The sequence below is a fragment of the Aythya ferina genome (genome assembly GCF_964211825.1).
Source record: "Aythya ferina genome assembly, chromosome: Z".
Classification (NCBI taxonomy): domain Eukaryota; kingdom Metazoa; phylum Chordata; class Aves; order Anseriformes; family Anatidae; genus Aythya; species Aythya ferina.
Window position 1 is genome coordinate 18,411,238 of NC_140299.1, and position 16,096 is coordinate 18,427,333.

The following is a 16,096-nucleotide window of genomic DNA, read 5'->3' on the forward strand; positions in this document are numbered from 1 at the left end:
CTGTAAGGCTACATGCAAACAATAGGGAGGAAGGTATTAACCAACAAAATACAATCTCTTGTTAATGATTTCATGTTTTTAAAGTCTTATATACAATCCTCCATGTTAATGGGGATAGCTCCAAATGGAATGAAATGAAATCCTTTCTTCCTTGGCATATTCCACCAGTTCAACTAATGACCATACATACAAATGGTTGCCACATCTATAGCAAATATACAAGTAAAGCATCTACAAATATTAACTTTCTCAAGCACCAGTATGTAACAGAGTCAAAGACTACAGTCAGTCCTTCTCTTTCTTTAACATAACTGATTTTCTTTCCTAGGAATGGATGTTAGCTAGTGTCCTTACAGAATCAAGCATCCAGAACAAAGACATGCTAGTGAAAACCAAAAAGAGTTAAAAATGAAAGACAGTTTTGGTGAGCAGAAAGAGTACAGATGCCGCAATCGCTGAGAAAGCAGAGGTGAACACTCCCTACAAGATTGGAGAAACAGACAACACAATTAACTAACTTAATACAGTTAACTTACCTGCAGCTTTCCTTTACTGATTTTAACTGGTTTTCCTTCTTCAACTAAGAGATTGTTATTGTTCACAATCCTCGGTGGCCACTGATGACTTTCCAAATATATGCGAACATGTACACCAGCATCCAGAAGGACATCTTTAGCACGGACTGTAAAGTTAAATGTGTCAATAAGGTTGTTGCTGTCATCATGCCTGTAAGTCACGTATCCCTTTATCAGATCAAGTTGAGTGAAGGAATCTGTCACTAAATTATTTACAAATATTCTTCCATATTTTGGGAAAGTGGATATCTCGTAGGTAATCTCATGATCATTTCTGATGTCTTGGTTTGTAACAGCACTTAGGTTAGCTGTTGTAACAACTTCTTCTTTTCCTTTTTGAACCAGCAGGCCCGTATTATTTGCCAACCTAACAAAAGGATCAGTGGCATTAACTTCTAGGAGGAAAGACGTATAGTGCTTGCCATCTGTCACAAAGAGCACAAAACGCCCAAAATCTGCACCACGGTGTATAAACAGGACTTGCTTTTGCTCCAGGTCTGCTTGCTTGAATTGGTAGAGCCTGTGCAATGTATCATTTGTTAGCACCAAATCCCCATTGGAAATGCCACGTCTAGTGTACAGCAACTGTCCATCGTCAAAGTCAGAATCAGGATCGTGATAGCAGAGGTCTGCCAAAGTTAACAATCGCTGACCATTTCTCACTACGTTAAATACTTTATCGACTACACGTACTGGTTTTTCGTCGTTCTTCAGCTGGACAGAAATGTTGAATCTAATTTCTACTGACAAAGATCCTGCTTCTGGATCAAAGTTTGCCCACTCCCCTGGTTCTTCACTGAAAGCTCTGACAAGGAATTCATCAAACACTGTCTCAGAATCATCATGCACATACATAAGGCGCTTATCACTTATATCTTCACTAGTGAAAGAGGTGAGATTGTCATTACTCTCAAATGAACCTGAAAAATTAATGAGTTTTAATTTCCCATGCTTGGGAAACTTTAAAACTTTGTATTGTAAAGTTCTATTATCCAGTGTTTGCACAAACAATTTTGTGCTTGTTATTAATTCTCCTTCACCTTCAGTAACAGTCAAGCCATTGTTAATCAACAAAACATTTCTGAAATCTGATTTGATGCAGACTTCGAATTCGTAGAAATTTGATTCCAGATATTTTGTTGAAATGAGGAATTTAAATGAATCACGTTTGTCTTCATGGTATCTACTGATTAACTCATACGCCACTTTTTGATCAGTAATATCTTTCTGGCTAAAGACTGAATGTTTTTTCAAAGGCTGGTCATTAAGCAGCATTTGTCCACTCTTTGGTAGGGATAGCAGTTTAAAATGAAGCTCGTCTTCAGGTATTTCTAGATCCGCAAGCACAGCAAAAAGATTATCTGAATTCAGGTACTTCTTTCTTGATTTTTCAATTTCTAGAGGAGTATATTTCACTAAGCTGTACCTTAGCCATTTCACTTGGACTGGAAACACATACTCTTCACTGATTCTGTTTCCTATGCTAACTCTGAATTTAAATTGGTCAGTCACATTGTCCTGCTGAATTTCTTGAAAAGTGCTACAGTATCTCACACGGCTGCGCTGAACAGAGCGTTGAGAAAAAGAGCTGACTTGCTTCCATTCCCTGCTTGAATGCTGTCTTTGGACTTCCCCAAACTGGGGCGGCTCTGTGATCTCGTACCTTATCTCCAGCTCCTGCAGGTTGGCATTTGTTTCAACAGCCAGATGGCTAGGTGTGATCAGAGCTGCAGCACCCTGCAACAGTCTTATTCCTGAGCTGCTGACAACTTTGTAATCCAAAGGAACTGCCATGACACGTAACACAACAGTGTTGCTCACTTTCTCACCATCACTTGCCCTCAGAACAATCCTCGAGTTCTTGACACCTGTGTGAACAAATAAAATATTGCCTTTCCTTAAGTCCTCATTAGAAAAAGTAGCAATAGCTTTTCCAGGATGCTTTGAGTTTTCTAAAAATCCCGCATCTGCATTCATACTTCCAAGAACTGAAAGACTGAGGTCCAGAGGATCTGTATCATTATCTAACACTTTTATCAGGTCACTAGTCAAACGTTTCTTTGAGTTCTCTAACAGAAGAAGTACATTTCCCTCAGGCAGTGTGATCTCAGGAGCATCATTTACTGGAATGATGGTAATGTCAAACACATACTGCTCATTTCCTTGCAAGTACGGGGGCAGGGTGTTTCTGCTGCTGGCAGAAATAGAGAAATTAAAATGATCAGAAGTGTCCTCCGAGCCACCATGGACGTAGAGGATCTTCCCTTGCCACAGGTCCTGCACAGTAAATGCATTTACTTCCTGCACAGCTTCAGCATCCAATTTCAAGTTCCCATGTGAGGGTGGTTGCTTTATTTCAAAAAGAACTTGTGACTGATGGATCCCAAGTTTCTGAAAGTCTAAGTTGACTTTAATATGTTTAGATTCAAGTAAAGCTTGTCCACCCTCTTGCACAATCAAGTTACTCAGAACTAAAAGGTGACTTTTATCTCCCTGGCCCAGTGAGACAGAGCTTTGAGAAGACATGGAAAATGTGGGGGCTGCTTTCGCAGTAGGATATTTTAAAGCCATCTGTAAAGAAAGATTTGTATTAAAAGCACTTTCCGTTTCACATCCAGCTGAAATGTCCTTTGTTACCAGAACATTCTTCAGAGATTTCTTTTCTGAATTGACTTTTAGGTCTCTCAAGCAACCTTTGAAGGACCCTCCTCTGGCATACTTTCCAGACACTGAGGGTAGCTCTAACTTAATTGCTTCTGATCGTGTACTGTCATCTACACCACCTACAAAGAGAGACCCCTTCAGAAGCAGCTTGCTTTGTGGAGGGAATGATTTTTTCACAGTTTCTTCATCCAATGTCAGCTGTAAATATTCTGTGCTAAATTTCAGCTTCACATAGTGCCAATGACCATCATTGACTGGCATACGAGAGGAAAGCTGGGTTCTACTTTGATGTCTTCCAATACACGCTTTAATTAATCCATCTTCCATTTCCATTGCAATGAAATTTCCTGCTTGCCCAGGATGATAAAGCAGCAAGCCACGTGCAGCTGAGGTTTGCAGCGCATACTCCACAACTCCCTCACCATCAACATTCCACAATGGGAAAGAAACATAAGATCTGGAACTGAAGAAACTGATGGGTTCATCTTCACCTGCAAAGAATTCGTCACTGCATCCCACCGAAACTTCATGAATACTTTTAAAGCCAGGAGAAGGTCTCAGGGGCATCAGGATGTCTAGCTGATTAAATGACACGTCATCAATACATCCTCGGAAGTTGGGCAGTGCTCCAACAAGGTCAGGAATGTCAAGTTCACTAGTACCACCTACATAGAATCCATGATCAATATTTAAGTCGTAGAGAATTCCAGGCATTTTTACACTTGTTCTATCATGCTTATCAACTACCAAGGCGATGTTGTCATGTTCATGATGCAGTTCAACCAGATGCCAAGCTAAATCATTCAGCTGAGATCTTTGCTGAGAACGCAGTACTCGTTCCCCCATGCCAAAGTTAATTCTCAGCTGCAAGAGACAGAATATTAAAAATACATCAAAATCCAATGTCGTATTTTTTACAATCATATATTCATATAGACTTGAACAGTTACTTTTCATAAATTTTCGTATTTAGCGTATCGTTTATAAAATGTAATTGGGAAAAAAAAAAATCCCATTAAAATTCAGTCTGGGTTTACCTGTCATCACAACATTGACTTGTATAATTGCAGAAGAGGGAATGAACTACACTCCAGTTCTGCTGAGACCAACAACTCCTGAGAACTCTTGTGACAATAATGTTTCAAGAACTTGCCTTGCAGAATAACTATTATTTGGAACCAACATTTCTAAGATGCTAACAACATTAAATCTGAAATGTTGCCCTTACTGAACCCTCACACCTTGAACAGCGATCTTGATCTTAAACCTAGAAATCTAAGAGGCTTCTAGATAACTAGATTTTTAATAATTATCATTGTGAGAAGCACATACCATGTTTTGAAATTATCAATTATATTATACAAATTTTCCATTCTTTTTAACATAAGCTTCAGGAATTGTTACAGACAACAGCTTAAAGAAAACACTAAATAGAGGCTTTGCATTTCTTTTTTACCATAGCCACAAATCTTACCTGCACCCTTCCTGACTGTAGCTCCATCAAACAATAATCTCTCTTTCCAGCTGCAAGAAAGAGCATTCCATGTGGCTTGCTTGTTCGAAACCGCAACTGTAAAGTTGTCTGTGAGGATGTTTCTGCCTTCTTCAATGCCACATAGCTATCACCATAAAATGATACTAAAAGAAAGGAAAACAAGCAGATTTAGGTACACACACAGAATCTTGTCTATACATATATTAAAAACTCATATTAACTCTCTCTATATTTATTTATATATGTATAAAAATAGACCTCATATATTAAATTCATCCAGTTCAAGCAACTGGGTAAGAGCCCTGTGGCCATACCAGTGTGAACAAGAACTGAATATAGCCCATTATAGTATCTCCAACAATGATCATGGGGAATCATGGCAGAAGCATATTTAACATCTTCCTTCAAACACCGTCCTAGTTTCCAATTATTTTTCATTTCTGATGTTTTCATGAATTTGTCACAGTCTGCCTAAGTGCCACAGGATTTCTCCCTAAAGTACTCCTCTGGTTTCTCTTTGGCCTCATGTAAACATCTTCATCTTTAAGATGTTTCCCCATGTCTCTGTCAGAGACATCCTCTGTCACCTCTGATGAGAAGACCCACAGGTCTCCTAGCGCCTGCAGAACCATATCCTTTCAAATGCTCCCATCTGTCTTTCAGGCTGAAGAGTCCTAGCTTCATCTCTTGGTTCCTATATGCAGCCTTCAACCATCCCTGCTGTCCTGTTGCCCAGTCACTTGGTTTTGTATAGAACTCCTGCAATATTTCACTCTCTTCTCCCCTCTTTACTGCCCTGAAGTACAGTAAAATCAATTAACTTCCTCATTTGACTACTCACTGCCTTTGCCATCTCCTTTATTACTATACTGAACAGCACAAATTGCAAGAGTGACTCCTGCACAGCTCAGCTGTTAACTTCTCTCCTATGCAAAATATCATTTACCCTTTCTTCCTACCTTTTAATCTAAAACTTATCACTCAGTGCCATTTAGAATAACCAAATATGAAGTTGCAGAGAGACAATATTTTCCAGTGTGACACTGGGCAACAGTTTGGTGTTTAAACTGCACTTCCTTAAAAAGAAAAAAATAAATGTAAGCTAAAGCTTTTGCCCTCCACAAAACACTTCAGCGTCAGAATCCATCACTGAAGGTGGGACTGGAAACTCAACATCAGCCTAGGCACTGATCCAACACCAAAGGAGATCTTGGGCCAAGACCACCTACTGTGCCTTGGCGTGATTTCTGCTTCAGTACCCACCAAACTAGGCAGCATGTTATTACAATACAGGAATCAAGTTCATCTTTTAGAATGATTTCTGGCTAAAACCACATTATGAGTGACCTCAAAATGACTCCAGTGCCACAGTTTTAGAAAAGGGGACATTATGTCCTGCTCCATCTGATGTCACTTGTACCACCATGGAAAATAGGTGGAGTTCAACCAACAATACCATCCCCGAAAGCTCCCTTGACACCGTAACACATGCATTCAGCATATCATACAGGAAACAATTCCTTCAGACTGCGTGGGCAGACAATCCATTTTGCAATGTCAGTCCATACCCCAAAGGGAAAAAGAAGGGTGGAAGCAGCTGAGAGTAAGAGTTTGATCTAGCTCAACTATGATTTCCCTTTGTGGGTATTTCTATGTGCTATAGATACAACAGAACAGAACAGCTCAGTTGGAAGGGACCCTCACAGAGCATCGAGTCCAACTGCCTGACCACTTCAGGGCTAACCAAATGTTAAAGCATACTGCTGAGAGCATTGTCCAAACACCTCCTGAGCACAGACAGGCATGGGGCATCAGCCACCTCTCTAGGAAGCCTGTCCCAGTGTTTGACCACCCTCATGGTAAATAATTTTTTCCTAATGTCCAGTCTGCACCTCCCCTGCTGCTGCTCTGCGCCTATCCTGCGCATCCTGCCATCAGGTACCAGGGGGAGAGACTGGCGTCTCCCAGCACAGATACACAAGGCCTCAGAAAACAGAGGTCAAATCATGTGGGACATAAATTTAAAGATCTGCTCAACCTGAGCTACCGGCTAATTTGTGGTCCCCATCTCCCTTCTTTCTCCACTAGAGCACACTCCCAACTCTGATTAGAAAAAACACACAGGGGCTACAAACCCTTCCTAATATTTCTATCATGACAAGTTACACTTACATGAAAACCGTAAGTTTTGAGAATTTTGTTTCAAGTAATTTTACTGAGTATTCCCGAACAGCTCCATCCGTAACAGCTTTCTTAGACGTAAACACAAGAAGCCAGGCCAGACACAGCAGAAGGCTTCAGAATCACACAGCAAGGACTTCACTCTTGTTACCCTGCAGAACCATTAGGCTGGCTCTTTGACCTTTCACTTAGCTTCTTCTCTCTGCTGTTGAAAAGATTACTGAATTCAACTACACTCTGCATTGCTTTTCTCTTGGTTTCTCTCCTCACTGTGCAAAGCAATCAAAGCCTCACCTCTTTTCCATTTCCAAAACTAATAGCCTCCAAAATGTACCTACAAGAAACGACCTCAAACAATCCACACAGTTATTACTTGTGTAGTGCACAAACATCCAAAACCAAAATCAAGACTAAAGACCTAAATGAAATAATGCTTTTTTTTCCACATTTTTCTGTATTGCTCATTTCAGACTCAATTTCATGTCTTCTCAGCAATGTATAAGGACGAACTGATCTTGGAATCGCAATCCAATGCTCACTTCATAACTGGAAGTAATTTAATGCAGGCTTCACATTGCTCAACACCTTTCAGTCTACACTGTTGGCAGGAAACAGCCAAATCCCTGCGTATCTCAACCATACCTTTCCTTACCTTCTACACTCTCGTCCCAAAAAAAGTTGTAAGAGAAGGCTTAGGCTTGGACCTGTAACCCAAAAAGGCTTTTATATTCATGCCAGAGGTTTTTCAGTTCACGTCAGTTGAAAAAGAGGGGCATTTAAAAGATGCTTTCCCTGCCACCTTTTGTATGAAAAACTTGAAATACACGATTTGATCTTCAAGCAGGGAAGAAAAAGACAACATTGCCATACAAGAGAGCATTTGGACAACGTTTTTGTCTTCAAAGTGTTCAGGAGGTATCAGTAAAAATACTTCCAGGCTTTATGAAAGTACAGCTTGAAGCCCCATTAAATGCCCTCAGTGATGCAATTTGAGGTAAACAGTGAGAGACACCTTCAGACTTAATGTGCTTCTGCTGTAACTAAGATGAAAAAAAAAGGGAATGAAACAACATGAGGGCCTGGCAAGGGACAGCAAGAGAATGGGCAGCAGCAGCGTGCAGGGTGTAAAGAACAATGGAGCCTTACTATGTCTAACTGCTTTGTTTTTTCTTCCTGGTGCTGGATTGCAGAGTTGTATCAAAGGATGTGATAACCACCAAACGTCCCTAGATGCAGGCTGAACTGCTCCTTCTACACTGTGCAGGTCCCAACTTTTTTTCTGTTAAGCTAGAGGCAAAACAGCATGCAACCTCACGCACAGATATAATAGGAAGTCTCTACCCTGGGAGAGAATTTGAGTGATGGAAGCAAGTGTTCAGAGACTATGAATACCAAATTTAAGCTGATGTGATATTAATAACTTTTAAAAGCTCTGCTTCTTCTGATTGTACAGCACAAGTGAAGACATTGAAAAGGAAGATGCTTTCAGAGAAAGTGTACCAAATTCCATGTATCTAATATAAGAAAATTCTTACAGCTCTCCACCAGAAAACAAAGCAGAATGAAGGATTAAATGCATCTGCAAGTATTGCACATGGTCTGCACTACAAACATGCCTAAAGCTGGCCCACAGAAACAAACAACCTCTCTAGCCGCTTCCAGGTAACAGAGCTTCACATCCAGGTCCAAGAATCCAGCCAGTGCACCACCAGAAGAGATGTCAGTCCTCCCCAAAGTGAATTCCATAGTGTCCAAAATACCGACTCTACCCCCATAAGATTTTGTAGCATATTTTAGCGTATTTTGTTTGTGCTGAGGTAGCCGGAACCATTTATCAGAACAACTGGAGTGAAGCAATTCATTCACATGCTGCAAGTATCCTTTCCAAAATTTTGTGATTTGTGTGTTTATTTTCATATCCAGTTGTATTTCCTTTCACCTCAAAGCTGCCATTAGTACATCTCAAATCGCTGTGACTACAGGAGAAGCCTAATACAAGAGTACATAAAAATAATTCAGAGAAATAAATACTGGGCTCCAACACCATTACACAATTATTTAAAAGTTTGTTAGTAATTTATACTAAACCTTTTGAATTATACACCTGCTGAGTGATGTGAAAAAGATGATAAATTAGGATAAAGTGAAGTGTTTGTTAAATGAAGCAATCTTCACTGAAAAATAATCCATTCAGGCAGAATATTCTTACTAACATTCTACAGCATGACTAACAACTTCTTGCAACTTTTGGAAAGGTTTACATATAATTTATAGTATATCAGTGATAAAAATCACTATTTTTAAAAAAATATAATACAAATAGTAAAAGAAATAACCATTAAAGTAAACCATAGGTTTCATGGAGTTCTCAAGAGCTGCATCAAGTGGTAAGACAAGAGGAAATGGCCTTAAGTTGCAGTAGGGGAGGTTTAGGTTGGGTACTAGGAAACATGTTTTCACTGAAAGGGTTGTAAGGCATTGGAACAGGCTGCCCAGGGAAGCAGCTGAGTCACCATCCCTGGAGGTCTTCAGAAAACGTGTAGATGTAGTGCTCAGTGACATGGTTTAGAGGTGGAGTTGGCAGTGCTAGGTTAAAGGTTGGACTAGATCATCTTAGAGGTTTTTTCCAAACTAGGTGATACTCTGATTCTAGATCATTCTGGTTATTCAAAGCTCTCTCAAACTACAAGCTAGAAAAATAAAAAATGACAGCAAATACTTTCTTAAAGTAATTTCCCATTTGTTTTTTGCTTCTGATAGGTAATGAAGAAGAATCAGATCAGTAGCTGATTTTTCTCACATTCCTGATTGAAACCTGGCCTTATGTTAGAAAAACTTATTGTCTGTGTGTCCGCCCATTAAAACTAGATTGAACAGGCTTAAGAATACCAACCAGAACATCATTAGCCTGATGAAATGAATAATACCCTTACACAGGTGTAATCTGATATTGATGATAATGCTCTTTTACAGTGAATCTCAATGTCTCTCTCTCTTGCAGAGAGAGGAAAATGTGAACCTCTTTCCAGCCTGATTCAGCAGCACTCACTAGTAATCACCTGGAAAAATAATCACAAAACATATCCTCACAATTAAAAATACACTCCTGTCTTCTTCATTTGATCTTACAGCTGGATGGAACCATATTTAAAATATTCCATTTTTAACCAAGAACTTGCTGCATCATAGATATGATCTAATTCAACCAGTGAGATGGAAAAACATTATAGGCACCGCTGAATATCTTAGGTCATATGGCTTGCTTACAGATCTTTGGTGGGAAACTGGTTAAAAACCTTGTTCTAAACAAGGGGGAGAGGATATAAACTTTAGTCTCTCAGCATTCAGGTGCACTTCTTCCAAATATGCCTGATGATTAAATTACATGGAGATATTCATTGCTTCCTTCCCTCTTTAGCAAGGTTGCCTGAATGCTTTTGTGGTACCGTGTCTAAAAAGTACAAACATATTTCATTATTAAAATGCTTGTGTTCTGCTCCACTTGAAAGGTATGCAAAGACCACACCTGCACAAGCAGCCCAGGGGTGATCAAAATATTAATCAGGAGAAAAAAAGGAAAAAAAAAAAAAAACACAGAAGCTGTCAAACTGCACTTTGGAGGATGCATTTATTAAAGACCTGAAAGCAGAAGACATTCTGATACTTACAAATACCATGGCATGGGACTGTTGGGTTAATGTTGGAAGTGCCTCTTCCCAGATCACACAGTCTAAACTACATTCTCCAACACACAGTCCTGATACTTCATAGAACGGGAGTTTGGTTAATGAAATTTTGCTATGAGGACAAACAGAAGAAATAATGCAGCAGAATGACAGAAAGCAAACAGAGAGCCAAAGGATACTTCATAATGGAGAAGCACAACTTCTTTTGCTTCTTATTCAAGCTAGTAGCAGATGACATTGACAGCACTTCAGGGGCACAGGAAGAATGGACATGGAAAAGGACTGCCAGATTTGCTGGGAAAGCCATTTACAGGTAATGTAACCATAGTGCTGAAGTGAATTCTCAGGGCTGATTCACACTTTACCACTGGTAGATTTAGAGTTAGATTTTGTGGGTAAATCAAATGCTAGTAAGAGTCTGCAAACCTCTGATTCCTGCATGTAATGCAAAACGTACACAGTGAGACACATCCCTGTGTTGCATCCACATGTGCTTCACACACCAGATTTCCAGATAAAAGATAGTCCTATAGCTGAAGCGCTGAACATCAAATGAACAAAGGTAAAATGTTAATTTCTGGTTCCATCAAAGAAACATGCCAAAGAATTGTGCGAACCACTTAACAACCTAATTTCAGTTTACTGCCTAAAAGTTGTTAGCGCTTTGTTTTCCTTCCATCCTCAAATTGTTTTTCAGTTCCTCTCTAAGATCTTTGGGACAAGAATCTCTCTACCTCTGAGCATGGCTACAGTTATAACAGCAACTGTAGTAAAGAGACAAGAGCTAGATTTTGACACATGGTCCTGGTACAGATGCCAGCCCACATGGGATGGTAGAGATCTGCATGACAGCTCTGCTGAAGCATCCTACATTGCTGCACTTGGGCTAGCACAAGCAGCAGGCTGTGATTCTGACATCCTACCTTGCAATCTGGAAATGTTCCCTGCAGCCCTGTATTTACCGTGCACTGCCCGGAATGCTGGGCAGCTCTTACCACAACAGTGAGGCATGAAGTGGTTTGTCAACTTCTCAAAGTACTGTTTGCAAAACCATACTGGTTGGCCTGATATTGCTGCCAGTAAAATCACTGACAAAACCCTTAGACCATGACATTTATGAAAATGCTACTAGCACTAGAGAAATTTCAGTGGCAATCTGATCTCCCAGACATCTGTGATAACTCAAATAACTGTGAGCAATAAAATATCCTCCCTACTCTGCATACAGACTTCTTGTCCATGAAACCTGCAAGAACACTGTTTAGAGCACCATACATTGAAATCCTCTTGCAAAAAGACAAGGGAGGTATAAGAACTGAAGATTTTTTTAAATTACAATTAAACATTAGGCATTAGTTCCTAACTAGTCTACTGATCTAGAGAAAACATTCACAGTACAGTCATAGACAGTGAGACACTTGTAATTTTTAAGGAAAGGGAGTTATAGCAATTAGTTCCTGTCGCATGGGATTGCAAAGCATACTAGACAGGTCAATTCTGCAACTGTTCACTGGTCAAATATTGAAGTGGATATTTAAATAGCAAATCTGATTATCATTCCTTGGTGCTGTAATTACAGTTCACTGGAAGATGAAAACAAATAAATTTCAAACTTCAGCTTTTGGCTGTGCCAGTGGTTTTGGTGACAGCTCTAGAGTAGCACGTCTATTTGCACCACCGTCAGGAAGAGCGGCGGGCCCTTGGCATGTGTGGGAAGCCAGACATCAGCTCAATTTGGATGCCAAAACCCGGCACCCGTTGTCACTGCTTGGTAATGAACATCGAGGCTTCTTGCAAGCCAAAAAGGGGAAGGAACCACAGGGCATACCCTTGCACATGCCGTAGAGCTTTTCTCACGGCACATAACTTCAGTCATACTCACGACTGTTAAAAAAAGAATTTTACGCCAGTTGCTTGCTATTTGTTTGTATTAAAAAAAACTCTGGGACTCTGTCAAGTCCCGGCATCAACCCTGCAGCTGGCAAAAAGCAAATCATGCCTCAGCTGGCAGGCTCGGCCTCCCCTTAGCAGAAACACCTTCCCCTCGCCCCCAAAAGCTGCTGCTGTCGAAAACAAAGCTATTTCTGCACGCCTACCGCCAGGTAAGCCCGGCTGCTCCCACCACAGGCCTCACACTCCGGGGGCTGGGTGCGGGGCTCGCCCCGCCGCAGCCCCCGCCCGAGCCTCCAGCCCCGCGGGGCGCCCCTCCATGGGGGCTCCCCTCCCGCAGGCGCAGCCCCCAGCGCCTCCCTCCCCCTCAACCGGCGCCCTGCCGGCCTGCCCGGAGCCCGGCGGCTGCCCGCGGCATGGCGGCAGCCCCTACCTGCGAGGGCCGGCCGGCCGGCGGCCAGCAGCAGCAGCAGCAGGAGCAGCAGCGCCGCCAGCAGCGGGGCGCTGGGCCCGGCCGCCATGCCGCGGACCGGCCGGGCAGCACCGCCCGCCCCGAGCAACCGGGGGCCCGGCACGGAGCTCGCCGCCCTCCCCCTGCCCCCAGTCCCGCCTCCCCCTACAGAAACACGGCGGGGGCGGCACCGGGAGGGTTGGAGGGCCGGCCCCGGGGCTGCCACAGGCGTCCTGTGGAGTAGGGGTGGCTCCTCGCGGTGTGTTCCCATAGTTTTGTTTCACTTCAAGCACTCAGGTGTCGTTGCGGGGCTCGGCGGCGGTCCCCGGGTTGTCCCAGCAGAGCACAGGAGGAGAAGGGTGTGAAGCCCTGTGCAGAGCACTCAGCGTTGTGGTTGTGTCCAACACTTCTCTCAAAGTCTGCTGCCATCGCTGCATCCCTCAGGCTGGAAGCACTCACGGTGGTCAGCACACAAGGTGGTCAGCACTCCCACATGTGGCCTTGTCCCCACGCAATTCCAAGTGTCTGTTCTGGTGTCCCCTCCAGATCACTCCTAACAAGATCATAGAAGGTTGGAAAAGACCTTCAAGATCATCACGTCCAACCATCACCCTACCACTAATGTCACTGTCACCCACTAAACCACGTCCCTAATCACCATGTCCAACCTTTAGGCCCCCTTGGTTCTCCACCTTTAACCAGCTGTCAGGATATGTGACCCATTAGCCACAGACCTGGGAATAATTAACTATCAGACCCGGGAATGGACGGCACACACAGCCCTGGTGTTGTAGGAGAGTTGTATTAAGCACACCATGTGGCTCAGTAAGCATTTCACCTGTAATTTTTATGGTTTCATTTTGTTTCAAAAATTTAGTTTTGGATTGCTAATTCTCTGATGGCACTGTATGACTCGGATCCTTACATCTAAAATTGATAAACTATGGTTTTTGTACTTCAGAAAACTATTTAAGTATAAATAAATTAAACCGTACACTGATCAAATACTCTAGTGAGGGTGCTATATGCATACAAGGAAAAGAAGTCTGAAATGGACGTATAACAGGTAATAAACAGCACATCACAGTGCCTTTAAACTCCCTTCAAAGAACAGAAGGAAGTACTCTAGATATGTTGTACTTGTACCCTTGTAAATACTATTGCCTTTTGTAATTGTGAAATAAGAAGTCTTATCTACAGCTTTCTTACTAATTCTTTTTGTACCAGATACGGGCTATAACTACAATCATACTTGCATAAAGAAGTAAGTCATATTTTGTTGTAGAATGAATATACAGTAGGTAGACAAAACAAAGTGAAATTATTATAAGCTGTACAGAACTTAAACTAGACAGAGGAAATTCTGCATTTTGCACCTTATCAGTGGTGCCCTGTACTTGAAAGCACAAGGTTCTAGTTTAATTTTTTTTTTAAGAGCATACTTGAACTACTTGTGTATAAGCCACTTATCATACTTAATTCAAATATGCAGACATACCCTTGGTTGCATACATCATCCATGCCAGGAACAGCCTTGCAGTCATAAAATTTTCTCTGATATAATCAGCTGGCAGGGTGCTTTCTAATGTGTCTCAACAGGTCAGTTGTTTTTTTAACTTGTTACTCCACTTACACATAGAACTGGAATTTGTGAGATGAAATGTTACACTAAATAAGCAGAATAAGTAACCTAGATAATATTCCAAGGCTTCAGAAATAAGAAAAGTTGTGATGGAATGAATCTCTTCTGGGTCAGCCGTCTGGTTCCTCTCTTCCTTTGAGGTTTGTAGTCATCATTTAGTCTAGATTTTCCTTAGAAATTTTTGGCAGGCTTTGCTGTCTTCACAATTTTAGAATAATGTACTTGGGTGGAAGCCATGTCCGGTGGGAAATCATAGGGAGTGATCTTCACCCAGATATTATTTAACAGATTATTAAAAATCTCAAAGGCAGAGACCTGATAAACTTATTTCTTTTCAGACTGGTGCTCTAAGAAGATTTGTGCAAACCTTGAGAAGGAGATTCTAAAAATGTATCAAGAGAGTCCAAGACGCAAACCAGAAGGTCAAAAGCAAAAAGGATATAACATGGAATAAAGATCCATAATGTGTCTGAAGCTGGAAAAGCAGGACTGCAGGTGTGTGTCAGTGAAACTCTGTGCTTCTGATGGAAAACCTTGGGGAAAAAATTGCTTTTGCACTGACCATGTATTGCACAGGTATGACAATGTATCCCCAGTTAGGGATATTTGTCTTCTCTAACTAGGTTAGAAGAAAGGTAGTGCTGAGCAAGACATTTGGATGAGAGGCAAGAGACAGGTAAAATGGCAGTATCCTGTACGTGCAGAGGTGTAGAACTAGACATTATTTTTAAATACTTTGTGATTCGTGTCATAGGATGAAATTGGAGGACATGATACATTTGTTTAAGGTATGTACAATTTAAAGTCTATTCCACATTGTAGTTACACTGATATAGTCACAAAAATATACTCAGTCAGTTAATGTGGTCTGTACCTCTACTGAGTAACTCTGCAATCACTGAACTAATTTTGTCATTAAATTGACATTTTTTAGTATGCTCATTTTGACATTACTTCTTGTCCAAAGAAAAGTAATCCACTCTGATGTATGAGAAAGTTCAGCCTGGAGAAGAGAAGGCTCAGTGGGAATCTCATCAATGGGTACAAACATCTGATAGCAGTGTGTGCAGAATAAGGAGCCAGACTTAGCGGTATCCAGTGGAAAGATAAAAGGCAATGGGGAAAAAAAATGAAATAATGGAAATTCTATTTAAATACAAGAATCTTTCTCACATTGAGGGTGGTCGAACGCTGGAACAGGTTTCCCGGAGAGACTCCATCCTTAGTGATGTTCAAAACTTTGTAGGGCACAGCCCTGAAAAACCTGATGTAGGTGACCCTAGTTTGAGAAGAGGAATCAGACAAGATAGCCTCCAGAAGTGCCTTCCAGCCTCTGCTGTCCTGTGATGCTGTGACTCAGGCAGACACTTCATGGCCATGTAAAGCAGGTATTAAGAGACTTCTGAGAAAAGAAAGGCCACATTCTGACAAAGGCCCAAGTGACCTATAGCTTTAATCCACATTTTCTTATGTCCTTCAGGAGTTCCCAAAAAGTCCTACTTGTTTTCAGTG

The 16,096-nt window shown here is 41.4% G+C and overlaps 1 protein-coding gene and 1 long non-coding RNA gene across 2 annotated transcripts in view; one reads left to right on the forward strand and one right to left on the reverse strand.

Moving 5' to 3' along the window:
* The window catches only part of LOC311426888 (chondroitin sulfate proteoglycan 4-like), a 37,040-nt gene extending 23,990 nt beyond the window's left edge, over positions 1–13,050 (reverse strand). Inside the window, exons 1-3 of the mRNA XM_084503679.1 lie at positions 12,925–13,050; positions 4,714–4,877; positions 537–4,103 (exon numbers count right to left, since the gene is read on the reverse strand). Of these exons, the coding sequence (XP_084359805.1) occupies positions 537–4,103; positions 4,714–4,877; positions 12,925–13,012 (3,819 nt within the window). The 5' untranslated portion in view covers positions 13,013–13,050. The remainder of the gene's footprint in view (positions 1–536; positions 4,104–4,713; positions 4,878–12,924) is intronic.
* LOC311426890 overlaps positions 12,383–16,096 on the forward strand; it is a 37,832-nt gene continuing 34,118 nt past the window's right edge. Inside the window, exons 1-2 of the long non-coding RNA XR_014687095.1 lie at positions 12,383–12,703; positions 14,923–15,079. This is a non-coding gene — a long non-coding RNA (uncharacterized lncRNA). The remainder of the gene's footprint in view (positions 12,704–14,922; positions 15,080–16,096) is intronic.